This window comes from Oryx dammah, unplaced genomic scaffold (genome assembly GCF_014754425.2).
Source record: "Oryx dammah isolate SB20612 unplaced genomic scaffold, SCBI_Odam_1.1 HiC_scaffold_14, whole genome shotgun sequence".
Classification (NCBI taxonomy): domain Eukaryota; kingdom Metazoa; phylum Chordata; class Mammalia; order Artiodactyla; family Bovidae; genus Oryx; species Oryx dammah.
In genome coordinates this window covers 13,087,143-13,106,297 of record NW_024070198.1, presented here as the reverse complement: position 1 = coordinate 13,106,297, position 19,155 = coordinate 13,087,143, and the positions used below count along the sequence as shown (strand labels likewise).

The window sequence follows — 19,155 nt, the reverse complement described above, 5'->3', positions numbered from 1 at the left end:
TTTTGCTGTCCTGCATACAGGGTCATCATTGCCATCTTCCTAAATTCCATATATATGTGTTAGTATACTGTATTGGTGTTTTTCTTTCTGGCTCACTTCACTCTGTATAATTGGCTCCAGTTTCATCCATCTCATCAGAACTGATTCAAATGTATTCTTTTTAATGGCTGAGTAATACTCCATTGTGTATATGTACCACAGCTTTCTTATCCATTCATCTACTGATGGACATCTAGGTTGTTTCCATGTCCTGGCTATTATAAACAGTGCTGCGATGAACATTGGGGTACATGTGTTTCTTTCAATTCTGGTTTCCTCTGTGTGTATGCCCAACAGTGGGATTGCTGGGTCATAAGGCATTTCTATTTGCAATTTAAAAAAAAAAAAAAAAAAAGTGTGAGTAGGGGTGCTGTGTAATATTCCTGGCTTTTTCTAACTGGTGATATGTTTAGGAGTGGAGAGAGAGAAAAATCCCCTTTTATAGTCTTTAAACTGCAAATATATTCTAAAAAAAAAAAAAAAGGCATTCCTTGCTAGTACTCTCGCTGTTCTTTTTTGCAACTAAAGACAAACACAAAGTAGTTTTAATATCTTAGCCCTTTCCCTTTTTTCTTAGATGGGAATCTGAAAAAAAGTTTTCTGAAAGAAAAGTTCGTGCAGTTGTAAAAGTAACAAAACTGACTTTAATCTCATGTCTGTTTTAAGTCACAGACACAATAGTTGATAACTAAATTGCCTTTTTAAACATTATTCATCCTTTATTCTTTCTGTTTGAATTATTTGAAAGGATAGATATGGACCTCTCTCTGTGATCATCTGTTTTTCACTGTTCTGGGATCACACTGACAGCGCAAGACAGAAAACCCAAGATGCTGAACTGTATTCTTTCTTTAACATTCTCTGTCTGTAAGATGATAGATATTCTAGGGTTAAACAGGAATTAAATTTAGTTATCTAGTCAGAAATTAGAGTTTGTGTTCCCTGCCTAGATAATGCATGTTTTGTAAATTTCAAAGTTCGTTTTTTTTTTTAAGTAAACGAATTTGTTTTGGTTTAAAATTTTGTGTTTGCCATTGTTGGATATTAATCTGCAGTCACTTAGTCTAATGACGGTTCCCCCATGCCAGCACCTCCTATAAATGTAGCTAGTTTCTAGAAGGCTAAACAATCTACATTAGCATCCTGGAATTTTACTCTATCCAAGACTTCCAGATTGGAGGCCAAGTAGTCTGGATAAAAAGAGTTAACATCTTTAGCTTTTATCCCTGTGCGTAGAATTGAATTTCTTTGGAACACACTGAGCTTTGTGGACCGGTGTGTGTTTTGGAATAGAAGACTGTTTTTAAAAGAATTCAGTTTGACTTTGCTAGACAATCTTAAATTGACTACAGTGCAGTTCACTTGAACAGTAAACATGTATTGAGCACGCAGGGTGTCACTGGCACCGAGAAAGTGCACGTCATGCCACACTGAATGGACATCCCACTCTTGCTGAACAGGTCATCACCTATAAAGTCAAAGATTTCAGAAATGTACTAATAGAGTACTAACCCAATTAATTGAATACTAAATTATTTTCCTTAACATAATGTTCTCAACTTTTGGTTTTTAAATATTTCAGGGCATTTTTTTCCCCCAGGAGTATTGTGGTTTGAATTCCGGAAAATCTTAGAACTATTTTAGGCACTATGTAGAAGATGATCCTAAACTAGGTATTAGTGCTGGTACTCAACAAGTGAGATTTTGTGTGTCCAGATTGATTTTCACCTTATCCTGGGCCAGAAATGGTCCTTTAGCACATTACAGTGAATAAAACGTTATCACTCAAGAATTATCCTTTTGGATCTCATAAGGTTTTTTGTCTTTGATATTTTCCCATTGTAAGACAGGGACCATTGTCACTAATAAATGATAATATAGTCCTATCCCACTAAATAGAAATGCACAAACACTTATGAAGATACAAGGCAACCTGTTTTAAGTGGATTGTCTTGACTGAGTTTAGGTTGTTCCTTCTGATCTTTTGACAAGCGTGACTTTTAAAAATTCAGTTTGGAAAAAAAATCAGGGGCTTAGAAAAATTAGCCTGAAAATGGGAAAATATCGGTGGAAAATCTCGATGAGTTTACCCAAAGTTAGATTGCCGGATTGTTGCCTTTTCTAGGGAGTAATTTCTACTCTCTCTGTCTCTCCCTTCCATCACTCCTGTCAGTGTCAGTGGCAGGCCAAGGATGGTCTGCCTGACATCTGCTGATTCCAGATCTCGCTTTCCTTCCATTTCCCATCTCTCTCCACCCCCACACTAGGAAAGGCTGTGGGTAGACTCGCCATGCCACCGTGTGGCTAAAGTGTACATATTCTTCAGAGAGCCAGTACGAGGAAAGAGGTGGTCCATCTCTCTTGTCTCTCTCTCCTCCTGCTACCACCTGGACATGCAAGAGCATATTGCCAGTCTTCATTCAGATGTTGTAAGCAACATGTCTTCCTAAATCTCAGTGCAGAAATCTCCCTGTTGCATATCCCTATGGCATGAGAACCTTTCCTGACGGCATGTCTTTGCTCTGATAGCAAGTAATCGCCAGGTTTGGGAGTTTTGAGGAGAGACCACCAGGAAAGAGTGGAAAAGGAAGGATCTGGTCCCTGTACTCTCCCCTGGTTTGTAACCATAAGTATCTTCTGACTCGAGCTTCTGGGCCTAGACATCTCATTTGGGGGCTGCCTCAGTAATCCAGCTTTGGGAGCCATGCATTTCCAACTTTGATCAGGCTTGAAAAACTCTGTCTTCCTTTCTAGTTAGAGGTATCTGTGAGCTGTTCCTCCACTTTATGACTTCCTCCTGACAGTTTATCTGACCAGGTCCTGCAGAAAAGATCAGTCTTGAGTTCCTGGAGCCTGCCAGTTGCCTGTCATCTTTGGATCTCTCACCTTCGTAACTGTTGTTCTGATGAGTCTCTCCTGTCTTTTTCTCACTAATATTCTCCTATGGATCCTGCTGTTTTCTTCTCCTCCATTCTGCCCTCCCTCCCTCCACCCCAACTGTTGTGAGGATGACTTTTCTATGGAAATTCTAGAGGAAAACAGTTTTTTGAGGTAAATATTCACTAATGTATGGCATACATCTAGAGAACATGATGAATTTTTCTAAGAGCATTTATTCCACACATTCTGTGCAAACATTCTGGTAGGCCACGCATATTAGGAATCATATTAGGAATGATTTGTGATTTAGGAAAGAGGAGTATTATAACCGTATCCTTTTTGTTCAGTGAAGTGGTGGCAGACACAAATCATCTTATGTCAAATTGGTCAGCACTAGAAGCTTTTTCTTTCACCCAGTCCCAAGTTCAGAATGACTTGTCTCAGATAAACTCCAGAATTGGCATACTGACTTCATTCACTGCACTGCCCTTAAGATTAAGGATTTTCTAGTGTTGATTGGTATTTGTGAGCTCCCTCCTCTAGGAAAGCACACCTTCACCCACAGCTGATGTCAAAGGTTGCCATATCAGTGGCAGTTTGAATAACATTAACTTAAAGCTAAAGTAAGACTGGGATGAACTGGTGCTTATGGAGCAGAAACCAGGCCAAGTTAATGTTAAGCAAAGATTTATGAGTTAAGCAAATGTTAAAGAAAAAAAACTCCTGGGCAAAACGAAACATTTGAGCGCTGCTCTGTGCCCAACAGTATACCCAGAGTTCTCATATATGTTTAATCCTCATGAAAACTTTGTGAGATTGTAAGTGGTAGACTTTTCGTCATAGAGAGAAGGAAGCAGAGTTCAAAGGGGGTGATTAGTCAAGACCACAACAATTAAAAAAGCTAAGGCTCAATTTCAGATCTCCAGACTTCAAGTCTGGGACTCTTTACACAGAAGGAAGCTGTTTTATCAGAAGCTGAGATCTGAGATTCTGTCTCTGTAACAGTAATAACAGTCAGCCTGGTACCAGCTCGATTTAATCAACTTAAATACTCTTATCGCTCAGACTTAGTTGGCTGTTCATACCATTTATTTGAAAATATTCATAACTTCCCAACATCTCATGCAGAGTGGAAGCTTATAAGCATTTCCTCTACTGAAGATACGTGAACCGCTTTTGTGATCCAACTCAGCAGTTCCTTTCTTTCAGAAGTGCAGGCCTCTCGGTCACCCTGAGGTGCCTTATGCCTCTTGCCTGTCTGCTTTGTTGTTTCCAAAGAGAAGAAATGGAGCTTCTGGATTCATGATTTAAAATCTGAAAAGATGAACCTGTTAGTATTTCCCTCAGGAACGCTCATTTCTGCTCTGTCCCATTTGGCTCTTATAGTATCTTGGACTTCTACATTGCCTTAGGCTAACTTTGAAATCTAATTAAACCTGGGGTGGAGCAGGATGGGAGAGTCATCATGATTTTCTTTCTGTTGAGCTGATCCCTTTCAGATCTTTATGATGAATTGGGAGTAAAACAAGTTGGGGTTCAGATTCACCTCCAGGGCATGGCCACCACAACCCACAGGAATTCACGGACATACTATACGCTACATACAACTGCAGTATTTTTATTTCCCTCTCTAGTCTGGGACACAGGGAAGCTCATCACAAGAGCCAATGTGTAGGTTAGATTTATAGTAGTGTACTGTTCTCAAGGAACAGTTGTTTATGAGCTGACTAGAGTTATCATAAGAGCATAGAACATCTTAACCAAAGTACAGAATGTCCTTGGATATGGCTACCAGAACTCGTAATTTCCCACCCCTGTGGTGGCCAGACAGACCCTGTTAACACTGTCTGCATGGGAAAGAAAAAAGAGAAGTGGTTTGGAGACATCTGACTTCCTCACAGACTCTGTCTATGCCTGCTGTCACCTGTATCTGTCTGAATTTCCACCTCTGGTACCCTCATCTTCCTCAGGTTAAATGTTAAGAATGTGCTCCTGGGAGATAATGCTGTCCTTGTCATCTACAGAGGATGGTTTCACATGAGGATTCACTGTTATACATTTAGTAGGTGGTTTGACAACATTTTCCAGATAAGACATATCCTTGATCAAAGACTCACATTTCAAGAGCAGGATGGAGTTCATAATGTATAGATAGATCCATGAAGGTTTTAGTTGACTTTTACCAGATCCTTACTGCTTTTCTTCTGTTTTCCTCTCTTCCTCCCAAGTAGTCAAAATGGTAGCCCTCTTGCTGGCTCAGCTTCCTCCTCATTCAGAGGAAGGGAATTTATATGGAACTTTCCTACCTTAACTGATAATGCTCACTGTAAAGAATCCTTTAAAACCTAGCCTCTACGAGTAGTTGTGTATTATGACATCTGTAGGTGGATTTGTATCTTCCATATAAAAAGTATTTTCAGATTAGAATTTTGTAGGACTTGAGGAAAGCTTGCTCTGTGTTTGTTAGTTACCTATATAGTAGATTAATTAAATTACTCTTTTTTTTAATGTTGTTTTTTACCAACTGGTTACTTTTCTCAATAATCAGAAATGCTGTTTAGTACTTAAGTGACATCCCTCTGTCGTTTGAGTGCAGCATGAGTTTAGGCAGCAGAAAGTACACTTTTAATGAGGACTTGCTGACCGAGTAAGGACCAAATACAAACAGCAGTTGTTGAGTTATTATTTACTTTTCTTCAAGGATCATCAGACTGTTGAGGTTTTTGTAGAAAAAATACAGGTTAAGGTAGAGAAATCAGTAGTCTTCAGATTCTTCCCTACAAAAAACTTTCTGTAGTCACCTTCGATTCTTTCTTCTAGCTTCTCAATAAATTGTCCTTCACTTGAGTAAGACTTCATTGGCTCAAATGCCTGCAAACTTTTGGGTGGCCAAGAAAATGACTGCACATAAGCTTCTAAGTGGAAATTATTAATTTATATAATTTTCCTAAAAGCGTAAGTGAATGAGGGTTTCTTTTTCCTATCAGAACTGCTTAACTGCCAGTAGCACCAGCCATGACTGAATCTTTGGGCCGAGAAGATGATTTTCCAATAGCCAGATTCACAAAGTGCTTGTGGAAGGTGCTGTCTCTGGCATCTGCGGATCCCTGAAGTTCCTTTGGAGACCAAGATGCCACAGAAGAACCTCTAGTTACAGTGGCTCTTGTCTTCAGCTGGAGCTTCAAGCTCTCTTTCTAAATTAGACGCTTTCTTGAGTCCTTCCTAAGGGTAGAAGACAAGCGCATTCAATCCTTTGCCAAAATTCGTCTCCTGGCCATTCGCCAGGCTCGGGGAGTGTTCACTGTCTTATTCTATTCCAGAAGAAGCCAGGTCTTTGGGAAATTAGTGTTTAATTTCCAGGCCCCAAGGTTACCTATTTTACTAAGCCAACTTGACTAATAAAGGAAATTCATTAACAACCAAGGTGAATAAATTCAGCTTTCAATTTCTTCTTCTCTGTGACTGGAATAACATTAGCTATGTGAGGAAGTCCTTAAGCTATCATAAGTTGTTGAGACAAAGCAAGGACCCACTAAATTCTGATATTCAGGGTACATACGTGATTCTTGGGCTTCCCAGATGGCTCAGTGGTATAGTATCTGCCTACCAAGCAGGAGACTCGGGTTCAACCCCTGGGTTGGGAAGATCCCCTGGAAAAGAAATGGCAACCTACTACAGTATTCTTTATTCCTGCCTGGGAAATCCCATGCAAAGAGGAGGCTGGTGGGCTGCAGTCTGTGGGCTCACCAAAGAGTCAGACACGACTTAACAACTAAACAACAGGGACATGATTCTTACTGCACTGTTTGAATGAATGTGATTTCTGGATCCTGCCCCAAGACCGAAGTCAGGGTCCACTTGGGCTCTAACCAGCAATGTTTCTTTGACCGATATGACTCAGTAACTCTGATCATAATGGGACCATTGGGGTAGCTTTCTGCTCTTCTGTCTTTAAAAGCACTTATTGTCTGGCTTAATTACTGCTAGCTTATTTACTCATCTTCTGAAAATTACTCGCTGGTTGTTAAGTCATTCTTCCTATGAGAAACAGAAGCTTAGAAATCAACTACGAGTATTAAGCAGTCCGGTTTGAAGAAATCACATAGAAAGACAGCCTTTCTTTCATAGTGATATAACTTTGTTATTGCCTCAGCAGCTGCCCATTATAGGAACCAGCAGTACATGGCTTTCCTTCTGTTCATAGAAATCTGGTGGAGTTCTTGCATCGTTAAGCCCTTCAGCCCTTGAACCTGCTGCAGAGCTCTCCTGCCGCTCCAGCCTGTGCAGCTCTCCTTCTCCCCAGATACTGATTCCTGTGTAGCTCAGCTGTCTGGGGGCCTTTGCACAATGGCTGTGGCCCAGGTCTTCATCTGTCTTCCCTGTCCGCTCCTTTCCAAATACCATGTGTAGGTATTTGAGGAAGTGGATTCTTGGGTCATTCCCTAGGAGTAGGGCTAAGTCTTTTGGACTTAAAACCATGTGAGTGGCCTGAAAGGAGTGTCATACCTGGAGGAGGTGCCATCCAGTATCAAGTAAACAATTAACTTCAGGCAGTTTGGATGCAGGTAAGTAACTGCTGTATGTCTCTCCATGGTACCTTTTGATGAGGACAGTTGTAGAATATCAGACCTTTGGAATGTCCAGTTTCCAAATGCCTTCTGTCCAGGTGTTTTGCAGATATACCAAAGAGCTCTAGTGAAGAGTGCAGACCAGACCTCTGGATTTATAGCAGGGTACAGGATGGATGTGCTTTTACTGCCTTTGTAGCACCTTAGTGTTTCCTGGTAATTATAAGCACTCAATAAACGTTTATTATCATATTTAGTATTGTTATTTAGAATTTAGTGTGAGAAGTTAGTATGGAGGTTCCTCAATTGAAATAAACTCTTAAAAACCTTTTATTTTTTAAAAAATTGTGGAGAGTTATTTCTAGGCTGTAAACATATTGCCTCTAGAATTAATTCTTTCTATAGCTTAATCTTAATTTACTACTATGACTTTAGTAATTACTTTCAGCCCTAGGGGTCAGTAAGTAGACTGTTTCTTATTAACTTGTTAGGGCACCTGAAATGCTTTGCCTGCCCAGGGTCCACTCTAGTGGACTAAGCAGTTAGAAATTAGAAAGGAGGGTTGCTGATAGATCATTTCTTTTATACTGTTGCTGAAGTTCTCATTGTGTAAATTTGTGTGTGTGTGTAAATTCTTTGTTTCTTTCTTTTTTCATTTTGTTTTCAAATATCCTATGAGGAGCTCCCCTTCTTGAGTTCTAAGACTGGTGTGGACACTCTTCATGATACTTAACATGGGTTTTCCATTTCTTAGTTACACTGCATGATTCTTCCATATAGTCCTTCCTTCTCCTGGACAAGAGACCCTGCTAAACATTTATACCAAATGGTGTTTATTTTCTTGCAGTTGAACTGGCAATGATCATGGACCGTTTATATGGTGGTGTCTGCTATGCTGGCATTGACACAGACCCCGAGCTGAAGTACCCCAAAGGCGCCGGCCGCGTGGCCTTCTCCAATCAGCAGAGTTACATCGCAGCCATCAGCGCCCGCTTTGTGCAGCTCCAACACAATGACATTGACAAACGGGTAAGCAACTGCTTGGGGTATCATTGCTATGGGAGAGAAATGAAAGTTATTCCATGGGCCCCAGGGGAGAAAATCACCTTATGCGGCATTAGTCCATGAGTCCATCTAGGCTGCCTGGAAAAGAGAATACCCTTGGTGTTTAAGGTGTTAATGAACTTTCTGTTTCCCCCATCCCTGGGGCGATGTTACACTTATGAAAGTAATGCTGCACAATTTAGTGAAGCAAGCCAGTGCTGTTTAAAGGATGACGCCAGGACTCCCCTGGTGGTCCAGTGGCTAAGACTCAGCACTCCCAGTGCAGGGGACCTAGGTTCTACCCCTGGTCAGGGAACTAGATCCCACATGCCACAGCTGAAGATCCCACGTGCTGCAAGGAAGTCCTGGCGCAGCCAAATAAATTAATAAACATTTTTGAAAAAAAGATGATGCCAAGAACACAGTGACAAAGATTGAGAGCCTGTTTGACCCACGTGGTCCCCTTAAAACAAAGAACTTGAACTAACGTTTAATGTTAACATTCAGGAGTATACATAAAATATTGAAGTTCCCATTTCTCTTAAACTTGCAAGATCATATGTGATAGCAATTGCTGGAGCTATTGATAGCAGTAGCTGCTTGCTGTCCCCTCTAGTCCCCTCTCCAACTCTCTTTCTCCTGCTCATAGCAAATAGACATAACTGTTATCTGTCTCCTTGCTCATTGACATTGCCTGCCTGGCCAGTGGAGGCACTCAGATTTGCTGTCATCCAAACAGGAGATAGTAGAGCTGGAGAGCATTGGTGTGCTCAGTTGGGTTTGGGGACAGATGCAGGTTTAAATCCGTAAACCCCAGTTCTGCCACTATTTGGAGGCTTGGGGGACTAGAAGGAGTTAGGAGCTAATCTGAGACCTGATTGATAGAGTAATGGAGCGAGGGGGAAAACACGAAGCCTTAGACACTTCCATGTGCAATCGTTCAATGGCTGTTAATGCTTCCAGTCAAGGCTGTTTTGGGGGCAAACACTGGACAGGAATAAATAAAGTAGTAAATGTGTTTCCTTAATAGGTGTCAACTCCTTTCTGTGGTTGACTAACTGGTTTTGTGTAGCAGACCTAAGTTTGGAGGTGAAAGTTTCAATGGGTGATGGATTTTTTTTAAAGTCAGTAAGATAACATTTTCTTTAAGACATAGATCAAATTACAAAAGCCAGTGCTTAAAATAAACAGTCTATTTGCTACGTCTCTGGGATCCTTAAAAGTAAGTAGTGGTGGTTTGTTTTTTAATTAAAATGAATGATTGTTTTACAAAACTGTGAGACACTCTAAGTCAGTGGAAAGTCAGGGGTGATAAAGATTCAGCTCCATTCCTAGTTTTGAAGCGCCCACAGCACCCCTTTGGTAGCAGTAATTGCCTACAGACTGTGAGCTCCGCAAAGCTGGGCATGGTGTCCGTCTCATTCTCTGCTTCCCCACTGTTTGATGTGTAGATACAGTTCTTGTCTAGTCACTCAGTCGTGTCTGACTTTTTGCGACCCGTGGACTGTATCCCACCAGGCTCCTCTGTCCACGGGATTCCCCAGGCAAGAATACTGGAGTGGTTTACCATTAACTTCTCTAGGTGTAGATACGGTAGGTGCTTGGTAAACCTTTGTTGGATTGACAAATGGTGCTCTGTGGAGGGTTCTGTTAACTTCTGCTGCTGGTGGACTTGCTTGTGCCTATATGTTTGTGAATCTGAAACCCCAGATTCCATTACATTTAGACTGCTTTTGGCCCCTGTCAGTGGTGAATCCCAGGCAATAAACTTAACCTGAAAAGCGCTTGTGTTCTCATCTGTATCCAAGTAGCTTTCTTTTTGTTCCCTTCTGAAGCCAGAAGGCCTGAGACTGCTCAGGAGGTAGGTCCTAAAGATGATAAAAGAAGATTCCACTTTTCCTTTGCCCCCACCCTAACAACCTCCTGTCTTACTCCTTAGTTAGAAGGAAGTGCATTTACTCCAGGGTTTATGATATTCTTTGAACTCCTTTAAGAATCACAGAAAATTCAGGCACTATTTGTTTTATTGCCTACCTCTCCTCTCACCTCTGCTATACTCATACCCTCAGCATTGATTCCCACAAGACTTAGACCTAGGTAAGGAAGAAAGAAGTGACGTTTCTTTTGTTAGTATAATCACAGGCCATGCTATAGAAAAGTGTTTGGCTCATCAAACTTCTCAGAAACGCCATTGACTGTTTCTGCTCTTTGCATTTGGGTTACCAATACCCTCCATACCTTAGGATGGTCCTTGATAAACATTTAGGGTAGCAGCCAGTTGTAATAGAAGGAGTATGGAGTTTGGAGCCAGACAGATCCCAGTACATTTAAACCTCTGCTGCACCAATCACTAGACCTCTGGTGACCCCAAACAAATTACTTAATGCCCAGAGCCTTGGGTCCTCATCTGTAACTCCTGGGGGAAGTCTGAAGATTAAATGGGATTTGACGATTGAACATCCAGAGTCATATGGCAGTTAAGATGTTTACCTGGCACTTGCTGATTTAACAGTATTTATCTTGCTGGAAGTGTACTTACACTGATGTTGTTAATATTAAATGGCTTGAATTTTATTGTTGCTCTGCTGGAGATGCAGTGAAAAGTTACATTGGTTAGTGAAAAGAGCCCTGGGCAGAGTTAGATGGCTGGGTCTAGATGTTCTGTTCCCAGTGGGCTGTGTGATTTTGAGCAGGTCACTTAAAGTCTGAGTTTCAGAATAAGGACAATAGTAGTAATAGCTTTGTGTACCCCACTAGATTGTTGAGAAGCCCAGAAGAGATACTGAAGAAGAAAGCAGTACATACAGTGTGACTCATTGGACAGGTGTATAGTGGGACTGTTGTGATGCCACATGGTGTCAAAAGGGATCTGTTGGTTCCTTCAGTGCCCTGGAATGAGAATCATTTGAGTGGGAAAACTGAAAATTACTGCGAGTGATGGATTGCCTTCTCTCCCTATCTCCCAGCTCCATCCACATGCTCTTTATTTGCGCTGACCAAGATGCAGACCATATTCTTTACTATGAGAGATGGAGGCCAGCTTCTGTCTTGAGTGGGGCTCCTTTTCACTGGTTTTCTGTGAATATTGCACTCTCTTCCCCCAAACATTACTCTTTGCTTTTGTTTTCTTCTTGCTTTGAACATAGCCAGCAATACCTTTGGGCTTCCCTGGTGGCTCAGACAGTAAAGAATCTGCCTGCAGGAGACTCAGGTTTGATCTCTTGGTCAGGAAGATCCCCTGGAGAAAGAAATAGCAACCCGCTCTAGAATTCTTGCCTGGAGAACTCCATGGACAGAAAGCCTGGTGGACTAGACAGTACATGGAGTTGCAAAGAGTTGGACACAACTGAGTAACTAACACTTTGATTTTCAGCAATACCTTATTTTGTTGCCTAGGGTACTCTAAGAAGGCAATGGCAAACCACTCCAGTACTCTTGCCTGGAAAATCCCATGGACGGAGGAGCCTGGTGGGCTGCAGTCCATGGGGTCGCAAAGAGTCGGACATGACTGAGCGACTTCACTTTCACTTTTCACTTTCATTCATTGGAGAAGGAAATGGCAACCCACTGCAGTGTTCTTGCCTGGAGAATCCCAGGGACGGGGGAGCCTGGTGGGCTGCCGTCTATGGGGTCACACAGAGTTGGACACGACTGAAGTGACTTAGCAGTGGCAGCAGCATGGTACTCTGAGTCTCTGTTAACTGCACCCTTTGCTGTAGTGCTTTTATAGGTTGATTTCACTTTTATATTTATGTGTCTTCTAAAGGTTGATTTGAGCTTTCCAAGAGTTCCTATTTTATAAATAAGCAACATTAGTATTTCGTTAGGTTAGGCCCTTTTTCCTTGCCTGTGAATATAAAATATGCCAATATGCAACAGTTATAGAAACAGTCACTCCTGTAACTTCTGACACTCTCATCTCTACTGTCATCTTACTCATCTATGTCACCATTTCTAGGCAAGTTCAGTTCAGTTGCTCAATCGTGTCTGACTCTTTGTGACCCCATGAACCGCAGCACGCCAGGCCTCCCTGTCCATCACCAACTGCTGGAGTCAACCCAAACCCATGTCCACTGAGTTGGTGATGCCGTCCAACCATCTCATCCTTTGTCGTCCCCTTCTCCTCCTGCCCTCAATCTTTCCCAAAATCAGGATCTTTTCAAACGAGTCAGCTCTTCGCATCAGGTGGCCAAAGTATTGGAGTTTCAGCTTCAACATCAGTCCTTCCAATGGACACCCAGGACTGATCTCCTTTAGGATGGACTGGTTGGATCTCCTCACAGTCTAAGGGACTCTCAAGAGTCTTCTCCAACACCACAGTTCAAAAGCACCAATTATTCAGCACTCAGCTTTTTTTTATAGTCCAACTCTCACATCCATACATGACCACTGGATAAACCATCGCCTTGACTAGATGGACCTTTGCTGACAAAGTAATGTCTCTGCTTTTTAATATGCTGTCTAGGTTGGTCATAACTTTCCTTCCAAGGAGTAAGTGTCTTTTAATTTCATGGCTGCAGTCACCATCTGCAGTGATTTTAGAGCCCCCCAAAATAAAGTCAGCCACAGTTTCCACTGTTTCCCCATCTATTTGCCATGAGGTGATGGGACTGGATGCCATGATCTTAGTTTTCTGAATGTTGAGCTTTAAGCCAACTTTTTCACTCTCCTCTTTCACTTTCATCAAGAGGCTCTTTAGTTCTTCTTCACTTTCTGCCATAAGGATGGTGTCATCTGCATATCTGAGGTTATTTATATTTCTCCTGGCAATCTTGATTCTAGCTTGTGCTTCCTCCAGCCCAGGATTTCTCACATGATGTACTCAGCATACAAGTTAAATAAGCAGGGTGACAATATACAGCCTTGACGTACTCCTTTTCCTATTTGGAACGAGTCTGTTGTTCCATGTCCAGTTCTAACTGTTTCTTCCTAACCTGCATGCAGGTTTCTCAAGAGGCAGGTCAGGTGGTCTGGTATTCCCATCTCCTTCAGAATTTTCCAGTTTATTGTGGTCCACACAAAGGCTTTGGCATAGTCAATAAAGCAGAAATAGATATTTTTCTGAAACTCTCTTGCTTTTTCGATGGTCCAGCGGATGTTGGCAATTTGATCTCTGGTTCTTCTGCCTTTTCTAAAACTAGCTTGAACAGCTGGAAGCTCACGGTTCACATATTGCTGAAGCCTGGCTTGGAGAATTTTGAACATTACTTTACTAGCCTGTGAGATGAGTGCAATTGTACAGTATTTTGAGCATTCTTTGGCATTGCCTTTCTTTGGAATTGGAATGAAAACTGACCTTTTCCAGTCCTGTGGCTACCGCTGAGTTTTCCAAATTTGCTGACATACTGAGCGCAGCACTTTCATAGCATCATCTTTTAGGATTTGAAATAGCTCAACTGGAATGCCATCACCTCCACTAGCTTTGTTTATAGTGATGCTTCCTAAGGCCCACTTGACTTTACATTCTAGGATGTCTGGCTCTAGGTGACTGTGAGTGATCACACCATCGTGATTTTCTGGGTTATGAAGATCTTTTTTGTATAGTTCTTCTGTGTATTCTTGCCACCTCTTCTTAATATCTTCTGCTTCTGTTAGGTCCCTACCATTTCTGTCCTTTATTGAGCCCATCTTTGCATGAAATGTTCCCTTAGTATCTCCAGTTTTCTTGAAGAAATCTCTAGTCTTTCCCATTCTATTGCTTTCTTCTATTTCTTTGCATTGATTGCTGAGGAAGGCTTTCTCATCTCTTTGTTATTCTTTGGAACTCTGCATTCACATGGGTTTATCTTTCCTTTTCTCCTTTGCTTTTGGCTTCTCTTCTTTTCACAGCTATTTGTAAGGCCTCCTCAGACAGCTGTTTTGCTTTTTTTGCATTTCTTTTCTTGGGGATGGTCTTGATTCCTGTCTCCTGTACAGTGTCATGAACTTCCGTCCATAGTTCATCAGGCACTCTGTTTATCAGATCTAGTCCCTTAAATCTATTTCTCACTTCCACTGTATAGTCATAAGGGATTTGATTTAGGTCATACCTGAATGGTCTAGTGGTTTTCCCCACTTTCTTCAATTTAAGTCTGAATTTGGCAATAAGGATTTCATGATCTGAGCCACAGTCAGCTCCTGGTCTTGTTTTTGCTGACTATAGAGAGCTTCTCCATCTTTGGCTGCAAAGAATATAATCAGTCTGATTTCGGTGTTGACCATCTGGTGATGTCCATGTGTAGAGTCTTCTCTTGTGTTGTTGGAAGGGGGTGTTTGCTATGACCAGTGCCTTCTCTTGGCAGAACTCTGTTAGCCTTTGCCCTGCTTCATTCCATCCTCCAAGGCCAAAATTTGCCTGTTACTCCAGGTGTTTCTTGACTTCCTACTTTTGCATTCCAGTCCCCTATAATGAAAAGGATATCTTTTGGGGATGTTAGTTTTAGAAGGTCTTGTAGGTCTTCATAGAATCGTTCAACTTCAGCTTCTTCAGCATTACTGGTCGGGGCATAGACTTGGATTACTGTGATATTGAATGGTTTGCCTTGGAAATGAACAGAGATCATTCTGTCATTTTTGAGATTACATCCAAGTACTGCCTTTTGGACTCTTTTGTTGACCATGATGGCTACTCCATTTCTTTTAAGGGATTCCTGCCCACAGTAGTAGATATAATGGTCACCTGAGTTAAATTCACCAATTGCAGACCGTCTTGTTCGTTGATTCCTAGAATGTCAGTGTTCACTCTTGCCCTCTCTTGTTTGACCACTTCCAAGTTACCTTTTTTCACGGACCTCACATTCCAGGTTCCTATGCAATATTGCTCTTTACAGCATCGGACCTTGCTACTATCACCAGTCACATCCACAACTGGGTCTTGTTTTTGCTTTGGCTCCGTCTCTTCATTCTTTCTGGAGTTATTTCTCCACTGATCTCCAGTAGCATATTGGGCACCTACCGACCTGGGGAGTTCCTCTTTCAGAATCCTATCTTTTTGCCTTTTCATACTGTTCATGGGGTTCTCAAGGCAAGAATACTGAAGTGATGTGCCATTCCCTTCTCCAGTGGACCACATTCTATCAGACCTCTCCACCATGACCCGCCCATCTTGAGTGGCCCCACACAGCATGGCTTAGTTTCACTGAGTTAGACAAGACTGTGGTCCATGTGATCAGATTGTCTAGTTGTCTGTGATTGTGGTTTCCGTCTGTCTGCCCTCTGATGCACTCTCTCAGCACTTACTGTCTAACTTGCGTTTCTCTTACCTTGGATGTGGGGTATCTCTTCACCTCTTCGGCAAGAGGTGATTTAAAAAATTTTTCTTTTGGTAACAACTTTATACCTTTTTGAAGTATAATTCATATATGATACAAGTCCAGCACCACAGTTCGAAGGGATCATTAGAGGCAGGGTATCCTACTTATTAACCTGTGCTCTTCAAAGTCGCAGGAACAAGGTAGCCTGGGCTGTTGGCAAGTTTCTGCCCCCTGCTATGTATTAATTAAGGTCCCCCAAGAGTATGTCACCTGTTGGAGTGGGCTGATAAATCTACACATCAGCAGGCTTTATGCCACATTGGCACAGCAGTGAGAAGACTCCAGAGGTGGAAGAAGCTCTAAATGGTGGTTCCTTATAGCAGGGTTCTCCACCATCCAGGCCATGGACCAGTGCCTCCTGTCATATCAGCAGTGGCATTAAATTAGAAGTGTACAATAAATGTAATGTACTTGAGTCATCTGAAAACTATCCCCCTCACCTCAGTGCATGGAATGATTAACTTCTACAAAATGGGTCCCCGATGCCAAAAGGGTTGGCGACCACTGTCTTACAGATCAAGACTGCTGCCGTGATCTTGACTCTGCCACTGTGCTCAGAGGTCTGAATGGGAGTACTTTGCACATGGGTGACAGTAAGTGTGTGGAATAAATTAGGATGATATGTGAGGGAGCAGGGACTGGGAGTAGCCATGGAAGGCTGTCAAGGATACTGGAATGAGTCACTGTCATCTCTCACCTGGACATCTACAGTTGCTTCCTCGTTGGTCTCCCCAGTTCATCTTTAGCCCATCTCCAATTCATTCTTTACAATAAAAACTAAAGCACTCTGGGCTTCCCTGGTGGCTCAGTGGTAAAGACTCTGCCCGCCAATGCAGGAGATACAGGTTTGATCCCTGGTCTGGGAAGATCCCACCTGTTGCAGAGCAACTAGGCCCATGTTCCACAACTACTGAGCCTGTGCTCTAGAGCCCGGGAACTGCAGTTACTGAGCCTGCACACCCTGGAGCCCACGCTCTGTGACAAAAGAAGCCACTGCAGGGAGAAGCCCATGCACTTCTAGAGAGCAGCCCTGCTCAGCGCAACTAGAGAAAAGCCCACGTGGCCACGAAGACCTAGCACAGCCAAAAATAAATAAAAAATGAAAAAAAAAAATCTAAAGCAGTCTTTAAAAAATCATCTTTAAATCACATCTTTCCCTCCTTTAAACCTTTTGATTATGTTCTACTGCCCTTAGGTTCGAGGTCAAAGTCAATTAACACTGTCTCCATGACCCTCTGTATACTACATACTGCCTCTGCTTCAGCTCGCATTTCCTCATCTCGGTCTTTTTCTTGTGTTTTACAGGGTGATCATGGTTAGTTACCTCTCCCTGCCTAAAACCCACTTTTCCTTCAGGTCTCAGATTATTTGTGACAATTTTAGGAGTCCGTTCTTCAGTGGCGTTTATAGCTTTCCCAGAGATCATTGTCATAATCCCATCTGTTATTCCTTTGTGGCACTCAGTACCTCTATAATGAAGCAGTCCTAAAGGAAATCAAATCTAAATATTCATTGGAAGGACTGATGCTGAAGCTGAAGTTCTAATACTTCAGCCATCTGATGTGAAGAGCCAACTCATTGGGAAAAAAAAAAACCCTGATGCTGGGAAAGATTGAAAGCAAAAGAAGAAGGGGATGGCAGAGGATACGATGATAAGATAGCATCACCGACTCAGTGAACATGAATTTGAGTAAACTCTGGGAGATAGCAGAGGACAGAGGAGCCTGGCTTCCTATAGTCTGTGGGGTTGCAAAGAGTCAGACACGACTTAACAACTGAACAGCAACAAAAAGGAAGCAGTGCTTTGTTTAATGTCCATCTGTGCTTCCAGACTGTACAATCAGTGAGGGCGATGATTGTGTCTCTTGTATTAACTCCTGGATACTCAGTAAGTGACACACAGTGGACCCACATTAATTAATTATATTTGAATGAATGAATGAGTCATTGAATGAATGAATGCTGACGACCTGAGAGCTTCCTTTGGTATGTCCAGCTGTCCACCAGAGGGCACTCTGCACAGCTTTCCTTTTTCACTTGGTTAAGTGCGTTCACTTGAATTAATAAAGATGTTTAGGTTTTGCTGTTTGGCATATCAAAAAGTATTCTTTAACACTCTTAGTCCATTAAAGCTGGACTTTAACTTGGGCATGACCTCATCTAACCTGGTTTATTTACAGCAGAGGAGAATCTAGGGGAGGCTTGGAGACAGACTCTCAAGACACCTGTCATTAATTGACATGAGAACTGCCTCTGCTCATGGAACTCGCCTCCCAGACCTTGCTGTTCATCCAGGGTCTAATGTTTCTTTAACCCCACTTCTTTCTTTTCACACAAACCGGGGTAGGAACTCCTGAAGTATATTATAGGTGCTTTGGTTTTATATGTGTTTCCATAGTTCATGTAACTTTTCAGCTGAACGTAACACTGCACAGAGCAGGACACATCTGGAGTCTGCTCTCAGGGTTTGCCTGTATGTCTATAAGTTACTTTGAACATTAACAAAAGGAGTTTGAAATTTTGTGTTGCGGTTGTCTTGCTTTTGTTTTTTTTGTGTTGTCTTCATGTAAACCTTTTTTCAAGGCAGTGTGAGCCAATGCAGTTCCACTGGACTGTAACATTTAGTGAAACTGTGGTACTTTGGCTGTCATAATGACCTTTGTTATTGATCATTATTATAAATGAGACACATGCAATTCATGCCTCAGTTTTCACTTCAAAGGAGATGTTAATAATAGCTTGGAAAAAGTCTTCTAAGGCTTATATTCATGCATACTTTATGGCTAAATGTTTACCAGCTATCGGCCAATTGGTTATTTGTCCCTATGGCAACAATATCTAGGTAGTATGATACCCAGCACAGGGTTCTCAGCATTCCTTTGCTTTGGCATACACTCTTATGGGTAACAGAGGCTCCCTAAAGCTAATGGGGGTATTTATGTATCTTAGTGGAAAGGTACACCTCACACCTACTCCTGTCCTCACCACCCACAGAACCATGCTATAGTGAAAAAGTGTCCTGGCTTGGAAATTGGGAGATCTGTTTATACTCCTGTCTCTTCTCCCAGTCACAGTGTGACCTTGGGCAAGTTACTTAACATTTTAGAGGCTTTATTTTAATGCTTTTACGGTCCCAGGATAGTAAGAACATCTAGCCTAAAATCTTCAGGTTTATTACACAGATAAATAGTGAAAGTGAAGATGTGCTCCGGAAAGTTACAAGGCTATACAGATGTTGATTTATATTGTTGCTGAACCTGGCCTGTTTGAACAGTGCTTTTATCTTCTAAGCATATGTCCAAGGCTAACGGTTAATTCTTTTTTTTCCTTTA

General features: G+C 41.9%; 1 protein-coding gene across 5 annotated transcripts in view; it reads left to right on the top strand.

Annotated features, from left to right (window-relative positions):
- CPEB3 (cytoplasmic polyadenylation element binding protein 3) overlaps positions 1–19,155 on the top strand; it is a 157,959-nt gene that overhangs the window by 117,354 nt on the left and 21,450 nt on the right. For all 5 annotated transcript variants that reach the window (XM_040254520.1, XM_040254519.1, XM_040254522.1 and 2 more), the window contains one exon: positions 8,335–8,516. In XM_040254520.1, coding sequence (XP_040110454.1) covers positions 8,335–8,516 — 182 coding nt within the window. The remainder of the gene's footprint in view (positions 1–8,334; positions 8,517–19,155) is intronic.